This window comes from Staurois parvus, unplaced genomic scaffold (assembly GCF_062004578.1).
Source record: "Staurois parvus isolate SC_StPar_1 unplaced genomic scaffold, SC_StPar_1.0 ptg000719l, whole genome shotgun sequence".
Lineage (NCBI taxonomy): Eukaryota > Metazoa > Chordata > Amphibia > Anura > Ranidae > Staurois > Staurois parvus.
Genome location: NW_028318515.1, coordinates 2,614,132 through 2,635,480, shown reverse-complemented (window position 1 = coordinate 2,635,480; position 21,349 = coordinate 2,614,132). Strand labels below are relative to the sequence as shown.

Genomic DNA, 21,349 nt, shown 5'->3' with positions numbered 1-21,349 from the left:
GAACTGGGAGACTAGTCAGGATCAAACCAAAGATGAATGCAGCGATGTAGAGACATCCTTGATGAAAACCTGTTCCAGAGCACTCTGGACCTTAGACTGGGGTGACAGTTCGTCTTTCAATAGTACAACGACCCTAAGCACACAGCCCACCTAACACAGGAGTGACTACGGGCCAACTCTGTGAATGTCCTGGAGTGGCCCAGCCAGAGCCCAGACTTGAACCCAATTGAATATCTCTGGAGAGATTTGAAAATGGCTGTTCACCTACACTCCCCAGCCAACCTGATGGAGCTTGAGAGGTTCTGCAAAGAAGAATTGGAGAAATTGGCCAAAAATAGGTGTGCCAAGCTTGTAGCATCATACTCAAAACGACTTGAGGCTGTAATTGTTGCTAAAGGTGCTTCAACAAAGTATTGAGCAAAGGCTGTGAATACTTGTGTACATGTGTTTTTTTAAGTTTTTTTTATTTTTAATAAATTGCAAAGATTTTAAAACTAACTTCTTTCACGTTATCATTATGGGGTATTGTTTGTAGAATGTTGAGGGAAAAAAATTAATTTAATCCATTTAGGAATAAGGCTGTAACATAACAAAATGTGGCAAAAGTTAAGCACTGTGAATACTTTCTGGATGCACTGTACATACATTTGAAACATTTGACTACAAGATGAACTACAGGCACCTGGAATTCCCCTTGCATTGCCCTAATGCAATATTCCTACCAGCCCTGTCTGTAGCACTGAACTAAATTGCAAGCTGAGGGACAGAGACTTCTCCTTTTGTCTGTAACCGTCAGTAAAGACTGATAAGATAATTTTCATTTACTGTAAAATCTTACAGCAGAAATGGCTTTGTTCCAGTGAAGCGATACATAATCAAACACTTGGTACAATGTAACAGAGGCTATTTCTCTAATAGCTGTCACTGAAGCCTAATCCATCATCATTAATTGTGATGAAAGCACTTAGACAAAATGTTCAGATGCAGCCACAATCTGAATATTAAAAGTTTGCAATCTGTGTAATTGGTGAGCTCAATTTTACTCTATACACTTTGCAGGCATTTTGGGAGGAAGAAGGTTTCCGCTCATCAATGAGTTAAGTAGAATTCTGCTTGTAGTCTGGCAGAAAGTGTTCTCTTAATTGCAGATGGTTTGCTTGGTATCCGTGTGACCTTTGTTCCTGTGCGCTGCATGTGCGTGCTGCAGAAGTGGAGACATTCACATTGTGAACAGACCGTTACATTTTAACCAATGATTCCTATTTGTTACATGTGGCTATCTCACCTTTCGAAAAATAAAAAAATAAAAAAAAAGCTGCTTTTCTTTAATAATATGAGGTGACGTCTGTAGCATTCATGTTTATAAAGCACAACTTTTAATGCCAGCCTTTGCTGTTTTATTCATGGCACGTAGTTGCCGAACTGTGAAGTTGTTTTCAAATAAAAGCAATAGAGTTAATGGTTATAGGGCACAATCTTTCTTTATTTAAAATTAGAAATGTATTACAACCAGTGAGTTTGATGAAGAATTGTAGAAATGGGACCATAATCTAAAATGTGATGTTTTAAGCAGAACAGCAAGCAAATAAAATAATGTCCTGGCTTAAGCTGGCCATACATTATACAACTTTCTTGTACAATTTTTCTTTAGATTTACCAAAACCATATACCGTAATAAGAGGTCAACCCTTAACACTTTCAATTTGTAAAAAATCATGCAGGCACTTGTATTACTTAGTTGGAAGTTAAATCTAAAGGAAATGGAATAAGAACATTGTATAATGTATTACATTACTGTTGTAGCTGCAAATGTCCAATTACGCTTCCCGCTCCAAAACTGTAAAATGGTACTGACTTGTGTATGGCTTCAGGAAAAGAAATTGGTTACCAAGAAGTACTGCCTCTGTTAATGTGTCTTCCTCTTTGGTCTGTCAAAAAAAAAGAAAATAATATTAGCAGCACAATGACAAAGTTATCCCTGTGTTCCTTTTCTCCATAAGGACGTTTGTACTGTTAAGCAGGCCACACTTAAAGCATATATAATTCCAAAATCAAACATTTAAAATATTGCATCTAACTAGCCCCTGGATGTGGTTGCTGCTATAGTTTCCCTTTTAGGTCTTTTTTCTAAGTGAATATAGAACCCTCATCTTGTAAAACAACTCATTCAGTTTAAAATCAAAATGAAAGGCGAAACCTTTGTGTATACATATTAAAAAAATTATAAATATCTTCTTTTCCATTTTCTATAAGTGATCACATACCCTCTGGTCTCAGCTGCGTAATGAGCTAGGGGAGGAGAAGCGGCAGCACACTGAGCTGATTCACACATGTGCGGTGCGGATTGAAGCTCCGGTTTCACAGCTAATTGATACAGTAGTTGTTACAGTAGTTGATACATCAGGTTTACGTCAGGATTAGTTCAGGATCTTATCCTTTTCACACATAAGACTGTTTACAAACAGTTCCCATAGATGTCAGTAGCCTGTAATCCACACCTGAACCGGACCACACTGCTCATGACTCTTTTTAAAACCACACAGAATCTACACCACCGGTGCACCGGACATATGCGAAGAGGCACCATAGGAAGCAATATTTTTTTCACATGTCATGCGGATATGGCCAATACACATATACAGTTGTGTTCAAAATAATAGCAGTCAGACATCACTAACCTTATCAATCACTGTTTTTGGTAGAAATGATAGTTCTACATGGCAAATAATTTACTAGCAGGTGTAGTAGAGTAATAGAAATCCAACAGACCCAACAGTCATGACATGCATGCTGCTGATTCTGTGTAATTGAATCACTAATTGAAAGGGGCATGTTCAAAATAATAGTAGTGTGGAGTTCTATTAGTGAGGTCATTCATTCTTTGAAAAACAGGTGGCAATTATTGCCCTTTTTTAAGGAAGGAAGGCAGCAAATGTTGTACATGCTGGTTACAGTGCATTTCTCTCTGAAATTCTGAGGAAAATGGGTCGTTCCAGACATTGTTCAGAAGAACAGCGTACCTTGATTAAAAAGTTGATTGGAGAGGGGAAAACATATAAAGAAGTGCAGAAAATGATAGGCTGCTCAGCTAAAATGATCGCAAATGCTTTAAAATGGCAACCAAAACCTGAAAGACATGGAAGAAAGCAAAAAACTACCATTCGAATTGGTAGAAGATTTGCCAAAATGGCAAGGACTCAGCCAACAATCAGCTCCAGGAAGATCAAAGAAGATCTAAAGTTACCTGTGAGTACTGTTACAATTAGAAGACGCCTATGTGAAGCCAAGCTATCTGCAAGAAGCCCCCGCAAAGTCCCACTGTTGAAAAAAAGACGTGCTGAAGAGGTTACAATTTGCCAAAGAGCACATTGACTGGCTTAAAGAGAAATGGCGCAACATTTTGTGGACTGATGAAAGTAAGATTGTTCTTTTTGGGTCTAGTGGCCGGAGACAGTTTGTCAGACGACCCCCAAATACTGAATTCAAGCCACAGTACACTGTGAAGACCGTGAAGCATGGTTGTGCAAGCATCATGATATGGGGATGTTTCTCATACTACGGTGTTGGGCCTATTTATCGCATACCAGGGATCATGGATCAGTTTGAATACATCAGAATACTTGAAGAGGTCATGCTGCCTTATGCTGAAGAGGAAATGCCCTTGAAATGGGTGTTCCAACAAGACAACGACCCCAAACACACCAGTAAACGTGCAACATCTTGGTTCCAGACCAACACGATTGATGTTATGGAGTGGCCAGCCCAATCCCCGGATCTTAATCCAATAGAAAACTTGTGGGGTGACATCAAAAATGCAGTTTCTGAGGCAAAACCAAGAAATAGAGAAGAACTGTGGAATGTAGTCTAATCATCCTGGGCTGGAATACCTGTTCACAGGTGCCAGAAGTTGGTTGACTCCATGCAACACAGATGTACAGCAGTTCTCAGAAACAGTGCTTATACAACTAAATAATAATTACGTGATTCAAAGGAAAGCAAAATCTTCAAACATTTTTCAATTTACATAGTGAATGTTTGAGTTTGTAAAGAAGAATACAAACACTGCTATTTTTTTTTAACAGTCTAATATTCACTTTTCTTCCATTTTTTTTAGAGAAACAACACAAATTGGATATATTTTTCTTCATGTTTTGATTTGGAATAGAATGTGTAGTGTTCCCAATGCATTTGTGTGTATGGAAATAAAAGCTATTAGAAGGAATTTGAGCTTTATTCACTTTTTTCAACACTGCTATTATTTGGAACACAACTGTATGTGAACGGGCACTGAGCTTCCTGGTGAAAGGCTGTGCAGGGGAGGGGCATGTCAGGATGAGTCTGATCATTGGAGGAGAGCAAGCTGAGTTCTCAGTATAGCTAGAGAACTGACCACGTTGTGCTCTCCTGTTTAGTGTGGTCAGTTTTTAATGGAAAAGCAGAGGGACTGGCAGGGATTTCACACAAAAGAAGCAATACAAAGAGAACAGGATACTTTTTCATACAAGTACTGTACATGGTACAGCAGACACAGGAATATGAAATGTTGGTTTTACATTTTCTTTAGTTTTCTATTTGGTGATCTTTTGAGTAACACTTGAGCTGACAGTGCTCACTCACTGCACGGTATCTATTGGCGAGCAGCATTGCCACTTTAGGCTTCTCTCCTAATTTGGACTAAAAACACCTCCCTATCTCCTTATCTCCATTACATAAGATTAGGTGATGTGCAGTACAAGGATATAGCTGGGAAGCCAGATACCATTGTTTGAAATTTTAGTTCAGTACACAGGAAGTTACAAGGACACTCACTGGTTTTCTGATTGGATCTACAGGGGTGTTTCTGTGTATATGCTAAAACGTTACAAAAATAAGGGAGCCGAATATTAGGATTGGTGAATTCCAATATATTATATTAGGTTAAGGTATGATTGTACAAACTCTGTTCAGTCTTTTAGAATTACAACTGTGTAAATATACAGTCAGGTCCATAAATATTGGGACATCGACACAATTCTAACATTTTTGGCTCTATACACCGCCACAATGGATTTGAAATGAAACAAACAAGATGTGCTTTAACTGCAGACTGTCAGCTTTAATTTGAGGGTATTTACATCCAAATCAGGTGAACGGTGTAGGAATTACAACAGTTTGCATATGTGCCTCCCACTTGTTAAGAGACCAAAAGTAATGGGACAGAATAATACTCATAAATCAAACTTTCACTTTTTAATACTTGGTTGCAAATCCTTTGCAGTCAATTACAGCCTGAAGTCCGGAACGCATAGACATCACCAGACGCTGGGTTTCATCCCTGGTGATACTCTGCCAGGCCTCTACTGCAACTGTCTTCAGTTCCTGCTTGTTCTTGGGGCATTTTCCCTTCAGTTTTGTCTTCAGCAAGTGAAATGCATGCTCAATCGGATTCAGGTCAGGTGATTGACTTGGCCATTGCATAACATTCCACTTCTTTCCCTTAAAAAACTCTTTGGTTGCTTTTGCAGTCTGCTTTGGGTCATTGTCCATCTGCACTGTGAAGCGGCGTCCAATGAGTTCTGAAGCTTTTGGCTGAATATGAGCAGATAATATTGCCTGAAACACTTCAGAATTCATTTTGCTGCTTTTGTCAGCAGTCACATCATCAATAAATACAAGAGAAGCAGTTCCATTGGCAGCCATACTTGCCCACGCCATGACACTACCACCACCATGCTTCACTGATGAGGTGGTATGCTTAGGATCATGAGCAGTTCCTTTCCTTCTCCATACTCTTTTCTTCCCATCACTCTGGTACAAGTTGATCTTGGTCTCATCTGTCCATAGGATGTTGTTCCAGAACTGTGAAGGCTTTTTTAGATGTCGTTTGGCAAACTCTAATCTGGCCTTCCTGTTTTTGAGGCTCACCAATGGTTTACATCTTGTGGTGAACCCTCTGTATTCACTCTGGTGAAGTCTTCTCTTGATTGTTGACTTTGACACACATACACCTACCTCCTGGAGAGTGTTCTTGATCTGGCCAACTGTTGTGAAGGGTGTTTTCTTCACCAGGGAAAGAATTCTTCGGTCATCCACCACAGTTGTTTTCCGTGGTCTTCCGGGTCTTTTGGTGTTGCTGAGCTCACTGGTGCGTTCCTTCTTTTTAAGAATGTTCCAAGCAGTTGTTGTGGCCACGCCTAATGTTTTTGCTATCTCTCTGATGGGTTTGTTTTGTTTTTTTCAGCCTAGTGATGGCTTGCTTCACTGATAGTGACAGCTCTTTGGATCTCATCTTGAGAGTTGACAGCAACAGATTCCAAATGCAAATAGCACACTTGAAATGAACTCTGGACCTTTTATCTGCTCACTGTAATTAGGATAATGAGGGAATAACACAGAACTGGCCATGGAACAGCTGAGAAGCCAATTGTCCCATTACTTTTGGTCCCTTAACAAGTGGGAGGCACATATGCAAACTGTTGTAATTCCTACACCGTTCACCTGATTTGGATGTAAATACCCTCAAATTAAAGCTGACAGTCTGCAGTTAAAGCACATCTTGTTCATTTCATTTCTAATCCATTGTTAGAATTGTGTCGATGCCCCAATATTTATGGACCTGACTGTATGTGTTATTTGGGGAGGCCCATACAATTCATATAATTTATATTCAAACACTGGTACATAGTTGGTACACTGTACAATCGGTCTGTAATGAGTATACCCATCTTTAGATGACTAGCACTGAGCAATGTAATAGAACCTGAATTTTCATACTGCTGGCTCCACCTTATCAAGTCTTGGAGCAGTGGCGTGCTAAGAGGTGTGCTGACACACGGGGTGTTGCATCTAACTTCTTTTTCTTTTTCACATGATACTGCAATGCCTAAAGTATTGACACTACAGTGCTGCTTTTCCCAGTCTGCCAGCTACGGTTCAGGGCCAAGGGAGGTTCTTCCTCGTCACAAATCACCTGACACAGCTGAGGGAAGGACCTCCCTTCACTCCGAAATGCCAAGTAAGTTAGGGCGAAAACTGTTCTGAAAGGGTGTCTGTGCCGGGAAATGTCTGTACTGTGGAAAGGGGGTGGCGGGGGTGATGGCAGTCTGTACTAAAGGGTTAGTGGTGTGTGTGTGTGTGTGTGTGGGGGGGGGGGGTGTACTGAGGGAGGATGTCTGTACTGGGTGAGGGGGTCTGTACTGGGGGTTAGGCTGAAAGTGGAGGCTGCACTGAGTAGAGGGGCCTGTCCTGGGGGAGAAGGGGGGATGTCTGTACTAGGGTTAGTATAGAATGGGATTCTAAACTGGGGCTTAGGCTAGAAAGGGGGCTTTAGTGGGCATTAGACCAGAAAAGGGGGGGGGGAGTGGACTGGGAGTCACGATTTAGAGCTGTTGGAGATCTGTGCTTTGAGAGGAGGGAGGGGCATTTTGGGGTGTGTTCTGTACAGTGGCCTGTGTGTTACTCGCCCATAGCCCCTGCATTCTGTGCGTTACACCCTCCTAACCTCTGTACTCTGTGAACTCTTTTGTCCCCTACACATCTGTGCCCTGCATTCTCTGCGTTATGCACACCTGTGCCCTGCATTCTTTGCATTGTGCTCCTCTGTGTCCTGCATTCCCTGTGTTGCACACTCCTGTGTCCTGCATTCCATGTCCTGCACACTCCTATGTCCTGCATTCCCTGTGTTCTACACTCCTGTGTCCTGCATTCCCTGTGCTGCACACTCCTGTGCCCTGCATTCTCTGTGTTGCACACTCCTGTGCCCTGCATTCCCTGTGTTGCACACTCCTGTGCCCTGCATTCCCTGTGTTGCACACTCCTGTGCCCTGCATTCCCTGTGTTGCACACTCCTGTGCCCTGCATTCCCTGTGTTGCACACTCCTGTGCCCTGCATTTCCTGTGTTGCACACTCCTGTGCCCTGCATTCTCTGTGTTGCACACTCCTGTGCCCTGCATTCTCTGTGTTGCACACTCCTGTGCCCTGCATTCCCTGTGTTGCACACTCCTGTGCCCTGCATTCCCTGTGTTGCACACTCCTGTGCCCTGCATTCCCTGTGTTGCACACTCCTGTGCCCTGCATTCCCTGTGTTGCACACTCCTGTGCCCTGCATTCCCTGTATTGCACACTCCTGTGCCCTGCATTCCCTGTGTTGCACACTCCTGTGCCCTTCATTTCCTGTGTTGCACACTCCTGTGCCCTGCATTCTCTGTGTTGCACACTCCTGTGCCCTGCATTCCCTGTGTTGCACACTCCTGTGCCCTGCATTCCCTGTGTTGCACACTCCTGTGCCCTTCATTTCCTGTGTTGCACACTCCTGTGCCCTGCATTCTCTGTGTTGCACACTCCTGTGCCCTGCATTCTCTGTGTTGCACACTCCTGTGCCCTGCATTCCCTGTATTGCACACTCCTGTGCCCTGCATTTCCTGTGTTGCACATTCCTGTTCACATCCTCTGCGTTATGCACGCCTGAGCCCTGCACTGCCAGTATTACGTGTTTATGAGCCCGGTATTTTCTGCATTACGCACCCCTGGCCCCTTCACTCTGTACCTAAACTATAGACTCGAGGCTGTACAATTCATACTCCTATCCACTGCACTCTGTAAGCAGGGCTTTAAATGAAATACTCCTGACTTCTGTACTTTTTGAGTACATTATATACTTCTGAAGGTAGGATGTGTATAGAATAGCATATAATGGAACTGTTTAATTTACAGTAATGAAAGTATATTTTGTGGGTACAAGGGCTGTGGCATTTGGGTGCCGTGTATGCAGTAAGTGGTGTCAGGTTTTATTTAACCATGCTTCTTTAAGCCCCTCCCACTGTTAACACAATTTGACCACACCCACAATTCTACAAGGTGGTCTGTATGTGCCACTTTATTCCTGCAATTAAGGGGGGGGGATGTAAAATAAGCAAACAAAAAAATGTGTTGTGGTGTTAGGGATTAAAAACACAATGCATTATTTTATTCTTTTAATTTTATAAATATATAGAACTTAAATCAAAACAATAACATAAGATGCATGTTTAAATAGAATAAATATTTAGATCTTATTACTTGAATATATTTTGTGTTTTCATTCTAAAACCATTGTAATTGTCTGTAGATTGAGCCTGATGTTGGGGATCTCTGTACTGCACTTGCTCCCCAGCCTTTCATTCTCTGCATGTTTGAAATACCACTGAGAAGCACTGAATGCATTGTGACTTTTCTTGCATTCCCACAAGATCTCAATTTCTTCTATGACAAGAATGAGCCTACAACTAATATGCCTCTGCATGCATGGGACTATCCCTTAGGCATCATCACTGCTTGGGAGAGATGGTGCCACCTTTGCTGGTTACAGTAATCCTGTAAATTTTCTCACTAGAGTTCTACTTTAAAGGCTTGATCTTAATCTCTGTCTGTAATTCAATTCTAATTTGGTTCCTCAGAGCCTTCCATAGATCAACAATTCACTTGCCCCTGGCAAGTCACCATTCTGCTTGCAAACCCTACTTTAAAGCAGAACTTCACTCTCTCAGTCAACATTGACTATTTTTAATCTTTATGTTGCTAGCATTCATTAATAGATAGGAAAGTATATCATATTTACTTGTTTTAAATTTTTTCTTAGATTTATTCAGCTACTTACTGATTTCCAGGCCTAGGCAAATTATGCCATATCTCCCAGGAGTCTTCAGGAGGGGAAGAATGGTTTTGTAAGCTAAGCACACTCTCCTGCCTGCATGCCTGAGCTAATGGCTGATGGATTCTAGGAAGTAAATTCTACATGGATCATCTGCCCTTACTCAAGATGGTCATGGCCAGAAATGAAAAGGGGGTGTTTTTAAAGCGATTTCTCAGCAGAATAAAGTATGGAGACATGGATGGATGGGGCAGTTTGCTTTGAATATTAAAAATGAATTAAATAGCGTTTTTGGTTTGAAGTGGTCAGACGCTGTGTAGTTCCACTTAAAGTGGTTGTAAAGCTTTGTTTTTTTCTTGGTTTTTTTTTTTTTAATTAATGGTTTTGCACAGAGCAGCCCTGATCCTCTCCTCGGGTCCCCTGCTTGCTTTCCTCCTCTTTCCTATGGGGGCACTTATGCGGCTTCGCTCCCAAGTCCTGTTGCCAGCATCCTCAGAAACAGAGAGCAGGGCACGGCCCCAGCCCCTGCTCCCTCGTCACAGAGTTTGATTGACAGTGGAGGGGGCCATTGGCCCTTGCTGCTATCGATCTGCCCAGTGAGGAGGGACAGAACCAGGAGAGGCGCTCTCATGCACAGTGCTAGATCATAATGGGGCTCAGGTAAGTAAACATGGGGTGGGCTGGATCACAGGCAGCGAAGGTTTTTTACCTTAGTTCATAGAATGCATTAAGGCAAAAACAAACCTTAACACTTTACAACCACTTTAACCCAATACTCCTCAACTATAAAATGTTAAGTGACTATGCGCCGCTGGAAGGCTTCGTTTTAAGGTCAGTTTCACATAATGTGCTAGTATACAATGCATACTAGCACATTATTAATATTATTATTATTATTATACAGTATTTATATAGCGCCAATAGTTTGCTCAGCGCTGTACATTACAATGGGAGACAATACATGAGACAGTACAATAACAATACAATGAGACACACGAGGGGTTGATATTTTCTTTCCTTTTTTAACAAGTTTACTACTGCTTTAAAGTGTGCAAGTACATTTCTAATGTACTGTTCCCACCCTGAGACCTGCCCATCCAATGAGATATTACCCACAAAATGACTAAGACACTTCAAATGCTACTGAGCTGGGACCATGTGTAAGCACAGTACACTCTTGACTTGGACCTCATGCATACCAGGTGTTTAGTTCTGATGAGTGAGATTTCAGCCTTTAGATGCGGGTGGAAAGCACAAGTGCATTGTCTTGACCTGCTGCTGGCAGCCTGTAAAACTGTAGGAGAGGCTGACAGCTGCTGTGGCTGGACTGTCCACTGAGCGGTACTAACGTTCAGGGTAGTATGTGACCAGGATGCTGTGCCTGTGCCTTCCATCCATACCTAAACACTGCAGTCTCCTGCATCAGAGCTAAAGGCCCAGTGTGCATAAGACGTTAGTCCTATGGAGAGTTCGTACTGTGCAGAAGTACATAGTAGGAGCTCTCCATTCCAGTGATGAGATCATCTCTCTGTTACTTTGCTTTCTCGTACTATCAGCATGCTTCTTATCAACACATGAACTGATTGGCTCTTTGTGCTGCTTCCTCTCACACTACAACCCTGCTATACAGGGACTGGAAGAGGCTGATACCAGATCATTTTCAAGACTGCTTGTATTTAAAGAGTTAGTTCACCTTTACAAAAAACAAACTGCATATGCAGGGGAAGGGATGTTTGTAGATTTAAAACAAACTTCAGCTCTATCTACAGTTGAATAATGCCCTTTATATAGATGTAAGCTATTTGTATATCTCCTGAAGCCTTACTGGAATACTACCAGGACGTTGCTAAGTGAAGTCTAGTCATTACTGCTCACCTCCACCATCACAGGAGAGTGCTTTTTCTTTGATTCAGACCCCCTTACATCCTATTTCTCTCCCGTGATGCAGTAGCACCAAGCTCCGTGTCTGAGAGCTCACTTCTGTGATGTTGGAAGTGAGCAATAGTGGCTAGGCCTCTCCGTCCTGGGAGTATTCCAGTCCAGCTTCAGGCGATATATGTAAAAGGCCTACACCTATAGTAAGGGCAGGATTCCACTTAATTCGGGGTACACACTATACGTTTTTTGTGTTCAACCTAGCAGATTGAATGAAAAAAACATACAGATCGCTGTACTAACACAAGCAACATTAGTGTGGTGATCTCCAATACTGAGCTATTGTATTCTGACAGAGGGACAGCAAACACCCAAACCCCCTTCCCATCAGTGGTTGGCTGCAAGCACTGATCCAATGCTGGGTTTCCAGAATGCCCTTTCAACAGAAGCCAGTTGTGAAACCAGCTTCTGTTAGACAGAGAGCTGTACACATGGTCTGAAGGACGGCCTGTTCCTGATGATCTCACTGTCTTCAGCCAATTTTCATCCAGTGTGTACCCAGCTTAACCACTTACTAACCGCTCTATAGTCGAATGACGGCTACAGTGCGGTTGTCCTACGTTATGAGGTAAAAGGCTAATCGCAGCGGCCTTTTACCATGTGATCAGCTGTGTCCAATGACACAGCAGATCATGGAGTAAATACAGTTGCTAGTTATCGGCAGCACTTTCCTCACGCTATCACAGCGTGAGGAAAGTACAGCCGATAATCGGCAGCTGTCACAGAGCAGACTGGCACTGATCATCAGTGCCCTGATGGTCAGTGCCCAGCAGTGCCTCCCAGCAGTTGCGCCCAGCAGTGTCATCAGTCAGTACTGTCAGTGCCTCCAGTCAGCGCCACCCGCCAATGTCGCCTATCAGTGACCATCATTGCTGCATATCAGTGCCTTCTCATCATTGCCCACCAGTGCCACCTCATCAGTGCTGCCTATCCGTGCCACCTCATCAGTGCCCATCAGTACAGCCTCATCACGCACATCAGTGAAGGAGAAAAATTACCTGTTTGCAGAATGTTATAATAGAAATAAAGAAACGTTTTTTTCAAAATTTTTTTCTTTTTTTTTTCTTTTTTATAGCGCAAAAAATAAAACACCCAGCGGTGAGTAAATACCACCAAATGAAAGCTCTATTTGTGTGAAAAAAAGAAAAAATTTCATATGGGTACACTGTTGCATGACTGTGCAATTGTCATTCAAAGTGTAACAGCACTGAAAGCTGAAACTTGGCCTGGGCAGGAAGGGGGTAAAAGTGCCCAATAGGCAAGGGGTTAAGACAGAGTTGCACAGTTTGTATATATCTACAGGCGCCCCTTGTATGCATAGGCAGTTGTTTGGTAAAGGTGAACTAACCCTTTACAAACCAATTGCATTCAATGAAGTAGTGATTACAGAACTGCTTTACTTTGTGTCTTGTATGTCTGTCTAGAATTCCTCTCTTGTGCATACCCTCACCTTTAACCTTTCCTTCCCTTCACCAATGTCTCTGACAGAACACAGTGGGTGGGGAGAGATGGTATAAAGGGGGGTAGATTTTGGGAAAAATCTTTATTTGCATTTTGACAACTTTCCTGGAATGTAAACCGTTTTTGTTTTTATAGGGCTTGTTTGTATCTACTTAATAGCACAATGCATACAAAACTCATTACAAAAAAAATGCAAACATCTGAATATAAGGCTCCTTTCACATGGGGCGGAGTGACCAGTGGATCAATTTGCTCTGCGGGGGATCTCTCCGCTGATCCCCACAGAGCAAGTGGTTGACAGGTCTGTGTCCGCTCAGACTACTTTTTCCTATGGGGTGGTTGGATGGAAACAGACCACTTATCTGTTTCCACCTGACTGTCATCCGATCTGCCGGATCCTCATCCGCCTATTTTTGGTGTACAGGATCGGATTGGATGCTGGTGGGTGTCAGCGGACACTTATCCGATGGCACACGCCTGTCCATAGAGGTCTATGGATGAAAAACTGACAGGCGGATCCGATTGGACCATCAGTGTGAAAGGGACCTAACTGGTAATGCTGAGTTAATCTAACAGTGTATGTTTTAGGCTGCATGCATTTAAAAAAACGCCAAGCCCCTTGACAGAAAAAAAATGATGATATAGAGCATTTCTGTCCACAGTTTAGGTGTGTGTAGGAGTATTTCACATTTTGTCTTCCAAAAAACAACTCAAAAATGCAAACCAGAAGGGTTTTTCCTGAATTTGAAATATGCCTCTAATCATCTAAATGTGCATGGACACATAGGATACCACTGAACTGCTTCTACAGGCAAAACTCTGAAGTTCATTTTTGTGCATTTCAAGATATACAGTTCAGCTCACCTTTTGTAAAGTAGAAATGTTCAGTAGTTGTAAAAATCATCCTAGCAGTTAGAAATAGCTAGTCTTAGTATTATTTCTCCTTTTTCTTTTGTCATTATCAGAACAGAGCTGAACATTACCATGGCGTAGTCAGATGCAGTGTTATCATTAGACCACTGGTGGGCACTCTTAGTCTTTGTGAAATGTGCCGATTACATTCTTGTCTGACCAAGCAGATGAGCTCTTCAGGTATACAAAGCTGAATAAAAGGAAATGATGGGACTGCTCGGGTGGTCTTTGGAAGTAGCAGTTATTGCGCTAAAATATAGTCCAACGTGTAGGAAGATATCTATGGAAGCCGTAACTGATCATCATTCCTTTTCAGTGTAGAAAGGGGAGAAAGCCTCCACTGCATGTGTGCTGCAACTGTGAGCCGTATCTGGATGTAGACTGTAATGAACCCAGCAATGCAGCACTTGTTTGTGGCCGTTCATATGCCTTGCCACGGGCCATGCTGATTGTGACAGTTGTTCCTTATCAATGTACATTTACAGATAATATTTAGATGATACACAACTGTATGATCAAAGTATCTAAAGAGGCCCCTTTCTGCCCACATGCACTTTGTTGACCTGATTTGGTCTGAGTCTGGTACAGGAGGGCCAACTCTACCCCCCTAACAGAGGATTGTGTAGGATGCACATAAACTGGAAGTACAGCCACGTTTTTATTCTTATTTTGAACTGGGGAAGGGTAAAACCACAGTACCATTTGGGAGATACGTTCTTTTTGTCCTGGTGACTTCTGACCGAAAGCTAGAGGAAATTTTTACATTTAGAGTTGCTACCAAACACAGGAGGTGAAGGGAATTCTTCCAGCGGGGACACTTGTTCTGGTGATAACAGCAGAGGTGTTGGTACAGGTAGGAATGTAAAGCTGGCTAGACGTATTGCCTCCATCTGATTTTTGATGAACTGGACTAAATTTGCTTAGTGGGTTGCCATCTTGGCCCCCTCCCAGGCAGAAAACTGTTGGCCAAACAGCGGTTGCATCCAGTCTGATGCAGCTGCGGTTTCAGTATTTTCACAACCTGCGGGTCCTGCTGTCAAAATACAGTGGCTGCAGCTGGAGATTTGTTCATCTGCAATATATAGCTTTTATTATTCTTGAGATGTGGTGACTGCGTACGTTCCCTTTTTTTATTGCTTTTCTTTTCTTCTGACGATCCTGCCAGTAACACACTTTCTGTCCTAAGGTGACAAAACTCACTCATTGAGATATCTGATCAGTGCACAGGAAGTTACAGGGATACTAGAATTCAGGCAATATCATCAGATATTTTTCTGTACATGTAAAAAAGAAAACTAATGCAGCCACCACTTCTACAGGCTGGTGTGCTACAATATATTACATTTCTGTTCTAGGTATTGGCTACCTTTAAATTTGCTTATCTAAACTGCTAGTCCTCTTCCACAAGGGTGGTGTGTAGGGGGCAGTGAAAACAGATGGTTGATGTGTGGTTTTACCACCCACCTAACACACTGGGAGCGGCTATTCACATGCCACACAAATTTAACACTGATAAACAAAAGCAAACAAGGGTGCACTCTCATCGTGCATTACCCTGGTACACCACGTGTTTATTGTGTAAATAAATAGATGTATACTCACAACCAAAGCAAAAATAAAAAGCAGAATATGTAGTCTGCAATGGCAGTCAATACAATGCTGTGCCCAATTTAGGGATAAGCTGACATGTTTTGGGAGACGAACCCCCTTCTTCAGAGCTTATATTTTTCCTTTGGTTTGTGAGTATACATCTATTTGTTTACACAATAAACACCAGTGGTGTACCAGGGTAATGCAGGGTGAGAGTGTGCCCTTGTTTGCTTTTGTTTATCAGTATCCAGATTTACCCATCTTTGAAGGGCTGCACCTCCTAGGTTGGCATTCTGAATTCCTTCTAGTTTGCATGAAGATTTGAGCACTGGTTTTGTTTGTTTGTTTTTACAAATGTAACACTGCATGACAAGTTCATAGGTGGCTCCAGCTGTCAAACTCCACCAAGATAATGGGCCATGTCACTACCATAAGCCAATTGCCATACATTAATTTCTCTGATAATTGATCAACAAAAAAACAGGCATTCAGGATATGGCAGGATCGCCTGAACGCCTGACAGCGACTGCTTAGCTGCACGCTGGAAAGCAAGCCACCATCGATTTTTAATTGAATGAGAAGCTTTAGAGTGTGGTTTAAACCTAGGAAAGAACAAAGTGCACATCATATGCTGGGACCAGCATGCTTATCAGCCTGCTGCTTTGCATATGGAGATTGCTGGAGATTTAGAAGGTATCAAAACTGATCTGCTGTGTTCTCTTTCTTTTTGCACCCGATTTACACAAATTCTACTTTTCAAAGGTCAGGTTTTTATTATTATTATTATTATTATACAGTGTTTATATAGCGCCAAAGGGTTTGCTCAGCGCTGTACATTAGAGTGAGGGGACTGTACATGAGACAATACAGTAACAATACAATACACGAGGGGTTCGAGGGCCCTGCTCTTTGGAGCTTACAATCTAGGAGGATTCTAGTATGACAAACTGACAGCATATTATTTAACTTGTGCTGCTGATGGATTTTGACTTGTCTGCCTGCTCTTGGTAACATACACTAAGCATTTACTGCATTTTTTAATGGAAAGTTTAGTTCCTTACTAATTAATGAATACATAAGATTGCCATCTGTTGCAGAGACTTTACTACCTTTGCTGCAGTGTTGTTCTGTGTGCGTTGTGTGGGTGTCGCGCTTTTTCTTTATCACACAGTATGGCAGACATAAGTTGCTGGTGTGCTATCCCTTACCATCTTGTGGCTGTGGGGAGTCTCATGAAAGAAAATTACTTGTGATGTGCCCGAGAGAGGTGCCAACTGAAATCCGAGGCAGTCAACTGGAAAGGATGTTCCTGCGTGTTCCCCAAAGGGCCGGGGCTAATAGTTGTCAGGGGCTTGCAGCAGCAGACGCTCTGCATGAAGAGCTCAGCTATTTCTAATTGTCTCTGCAACTTTCCCCTTTTCTTGTCCTGTGTTTGTCCTTTATATGAACTGTTCATGTTTTATCGTGGTCCAATCAGTGCGGTATACTTAAGTGCCCGCAGCCCATTGCTCTCTCTTTCATGGGCCATTTGAAGTGGAATGGTAGCGAATGTTTTCAGCCTGAGAAACTGAATTTCTCGAAAAATGTACACTGGCAAGAGCAACTCACAGCTGAAGCCCCTGGATCTCATTGTGTTGTTACCACTTGACCTGAAACTGCTGCCCTCTGAGTCATGCTCCAAATCAGCCACTAGCAGGGTTGGAAATGTAGATGCCTGTCCCAGCTAACTTCACAGTACACCTGTCTGGTATTTGCTTGGTAAGGTTTTTATCAATATGTGTTAGGTTTTTTTTTTTTTCATTTCTTTTGATTAAGCTTTAATTGTTTTTTTGTTTCACAGCTGCGATGGAAATGAATGAAAGTTCACGCTGGACAGAAGAGGAAATGGAAACGGCAAAGAAAGGTGGGTAGGATTCTGGTGGTGTTATGAGTGGGTTGCTATGTGCTGTCACAAATGATCAGCTTCTGCCTCCCCCTACTTTCATGCTATTTGTAGCATCCATAGGAGGTACAGAGTGATTCAGAAATACAAAGCCCTCTATGCTACCTAATGTTTGGTGTTACATGGGTGAGCTTTTTACATTTAAAGGGAAAATACTGTGCATTATCATATACAGTGTTCACATATGTTGGGAAGCATCAATCGGATAACTAAGTGACCCAATTATATGCATATGAGGCTGCCTCTCATTTAGGATGAAAGGATTTTCTGTATATTTGCAATGCCTGCATCTGGAATATTGGCAGTTTATGACCCCCAATAGTAGGTTCTACATTCTTTAAGGAAATGGGAATCTGTGAAGCATTGCAGTAATTTCATTTCGCCCCACCTCCCGCTTGTAGGGATCCTACAGCATCCTTAATTTCTCCCTGTGGACAAGAATCTGCAGGCTTTTTCTGCTGGTGGCTTCTGCAAGGCTTAAAGTATGTTTATGACCACTTTTCATCAGATGATATCAAATCTCTCCAATATCTTGGAGAATCTTGGAAATTGGTCCATATGAAAACATTTCAATATGTAGAGATTAGACACTACATCAGTACTATCATCAGCGCAGGTTGCTCAATGAGCATGACCTTGTTTGAAAACTGCTGTCCTAAGAATCCCCCTTCTTGTGGGCCTTGTTTCTGCCTTATGTACTGCCCTTACCACCTGGAAAGAGACCGAAGAGTGTCTCTAGATATAGGTGACTGGAATCAAATTTGGACTGTCATCAAGAATGCTCACCTAACGTTTTTGCTCAATGTTTGCTCGCCTTCTTACAAGGTGCTATCCTGGTGATACATTACTCCTAACTGCTTTACTAAATTTGTTTCTGGGAGCTTCTCCTTCTTTGCTTCCAGGGTTGTGGGAAATGTGGTGCTTTAACACGTATATAGTGGAACTGTCCTAAAGTTTGTCAGTTCTTCATTTATATATACAATCAGATTAGATTGCTCTTGAACTATAATTTAATCCAGAACCCCTGGAAAGCCTCGTTACACAGGACTGTCTCTGACCTCTGTGAACACCAAAGGGAATTGGTAGACTTTGTTGTTCTGCTGCCAGGCAAATGTTGGCCAAAGCTTGGAAGCAACCAACCCTTAACATTGTGGAGGAAAACCAGAGGGTGATGGGTACTGTGGTACGTGAGAAATTTATCGCAATCTTGAACGATATCCACCCTAAATTTCTCAAAATGTTGAATCATGGGCAGCAAACTGAAACAGATTTGCAAAGACCTGCGTAAGATTAAGCACAGAAGATAAGACAGATTTTTCCAAACTGATGCACAATTATGAAATGCTCAGAGCAGGTTTTATTTTGCTGTGGTGCTACTTTAGATCAGCAGAGGGAGTTATTTATGAATGAAGCTGTTGTGAAGTTTATAAATCAATCTGTCTCATAATCTGTCTCACTGCTCCTGTTTAGCTTTGACTTGCTGCATGACAGAATTGATAAATGCTCTACTTTGAGTTACTATGGCAGTGTTTACATTACAGAGGTTTTTAATGTGACTTGCATTTTTTAAGGTTGCTTTTGCATATTTTTTATTGAATTACATAAAGATTTGTAGATTAACCACTAGAAGGGGCAGTTTTTTTCTTCCTACTCAACAGCTGTTAAGACAAGATATCATCCACATGGGGCAAGCATTATCTTCAATAAGTCAGTAAACCGGTAGACTTGCATTGTGGGATTCCACGGTTATTTGATTGATTTTCATTGGAGAGAGTTTGAGGCAGTGCAAATCTGTTGGAAATTTCTCATTACTAAGGTTCATGAAATTGTAAGACGCCAGCATGCTATTTAGTTTGCTAATATACAATACGGAAATTTAGACACTGTTTTAGATACAATTGGCTGTTCAAGTGTAAACCAATCTTTAAGACCAGTTTTAAACATGTAAGTACAGGTAATTGTTCATGTTTGTATTTGACTTTATTGCTCCAAGGACTAGAACTGTTGGATTATCCATTCTGGCCAATGAGAAATGTACATGTAATGTCACTACCTGCTTATACCTGCAATGCAGTTGGTACATGATCACATGCATTAGTAGTGTCGGTCTCAAATAGCCTTCCTCAGAGAATGGTCCAGCCTGTTGTGAATTCATTTAGACTGACATTTCAGTCACCAAAACAAAGAGTCACAAGAACATTGCAAGTTTAGTTCAGAGCTATGTATTAGTCACACAGAACAATATTTGGTGCCTAAGGCTCCATTCACATAATAGCATGACTTTCTTTACGACTTAATGTGACTTTGGATGAGTGCGACTTTGGCTTTGACCAAGGAATGTTTGTGCTCTACAAAGTCACACACAAGTCACATGTGTATAATTCAGGTGCAACTTTCACGTGACTTTGGAGGGGTTATATTGAAGTCTATCGCCCTCAAGTTGCATGAAAGGCGGACCAAAGTAGTGCAGGAACTATTTTCAAGTTGCTGCGACTTGAAGTCACACCGATATGAATGGTACACATTGGGAAACATGTGGTGCACTTTGTCATGCGACCTTGGATCCCAAAGTCACGTGACAAGTCGCACAAGTGTGAATGGGCTCTAAAGCCGCTCCTTCATTGGGAAAGCTGTGACTCTAGTGTTACAGATAGATAGGACCAATGGGAATGAGCTTTCCCTCCTACCTAAACAGTAACCACCCCAGGCATTGAGAAGTCAGGACACTGACAATTACAGTGCCTTGAAAAAGTATTCATACCCCTTGAAATTGTCCACATTTTGACATGTTACAAACGTAAATGTATTTTATTGGGATATTATGTGATAAGTGGCATATAATTGTGAAGTGGAAGGAACATGATAAATGGTTTTCAAAATCTTTTACAAATAAATATGTGAAAAGTGTGGTGTGCATTTGTATTCAGCCCCCCTGAGTCAATACTTTGTAGAACCAACTTTCACTACAATTACAGCTGCAAGTTTTTTTGGGTATGTCTGGACTTTGACAGGGCCATTCTAACACATGAATATGCTTTGTTCTAAACCATGGGTGTCAAACTGGTGGCCCTCCAGCTGTTGCCAAACTACAAGTCCTATGAGGCATTGCAAGATTGACAATTACAAGTATGACTCCCAAAGGCAGAGGCATGATGGGACTTGTAGTTTCGCAAAGCTGGTGGGCCACCAGTTTGACACCCCTGTTCTAAACTATTCCATTGTAGCTCTGGCTGTATGTTTATGGTCGTTGTCCTGCTGGAAGGTAAACCTCGGCCCCGGTCTCAAGTCTTTTGCAGACTTTTAACAGGTTTATATATTGGCTCCATCCATCTTCCTATCAACTCTGACCAGGTTCCCTGTCCCTGCTGAAGAAAAGCATCACCACAACATGATGCTACCACCACTATGTTTCATGTGGGGGTGGTGTGTTCAGGTTGATGTGCAATATTAGTTTGTCACCACACATAGTGTTTTGCTTTTAGGCCAAAAAATTGAATTTTGGTCTCATCTTACCAGAGCACCTTCTTCCACATGCTGTGTCCCCCACATGGCTTCTCGCAAACTGTAAAAGGGACTTCTTATGACTTTCTTTCAACAATGGCTTTCTTCTTGCCACTCTTCCATAAAGGACAGATTTGTGTAGTGCATGCCTAATAGTTGACCTGTGGACAGATTTTCTCACCTGAGCTGTGTGGATCTCTGCAGCTCCTCCAGAGTTACCATGGGCCTCTTGGCTGCTTCTCTGATTATTGCTTTCCTTTCCCTGCTTGTCTGTTTAGACGGCCATGTCTTGATAGGTTTGCAGTTGTGCCATACTCTTTCCATTTTTGGATGATGGATTGAACAGTGCTCTGTGAGATGTTCAGAGCTTGGGATATTTTTTTTATAACCTAACCCTGCT

At 42.1% G+C, this 21,349-nt stretch overlaps 1 protein-coding gene across 21 annotated transcripts in view; it reads left to right on the top strand.

Moving 5' to 3' along the window:
* NCOR2 (nuclear receptor corepressor 2) overlaps window positions 1–21,349 on the top strand; it is a 708,717-nt gene that overhangs the window by 507,536 nt on the left and 179,832 nt on the right. For all 21 annotated transcript variants that reach the window (XM_089653704.1, XM_089653697.1, XM_089653690.1 and 18 more), the window contains one exon: window positions 17,347–17,409. In XM_089653704.1, coding sequence (XP_089509830.1) covers window positions 17,347–17,409 — 63 coding nt within the window. The remainder of the gene's footprint in view (window positions 1–17,346; window positions 17,410–21,349) is intronic.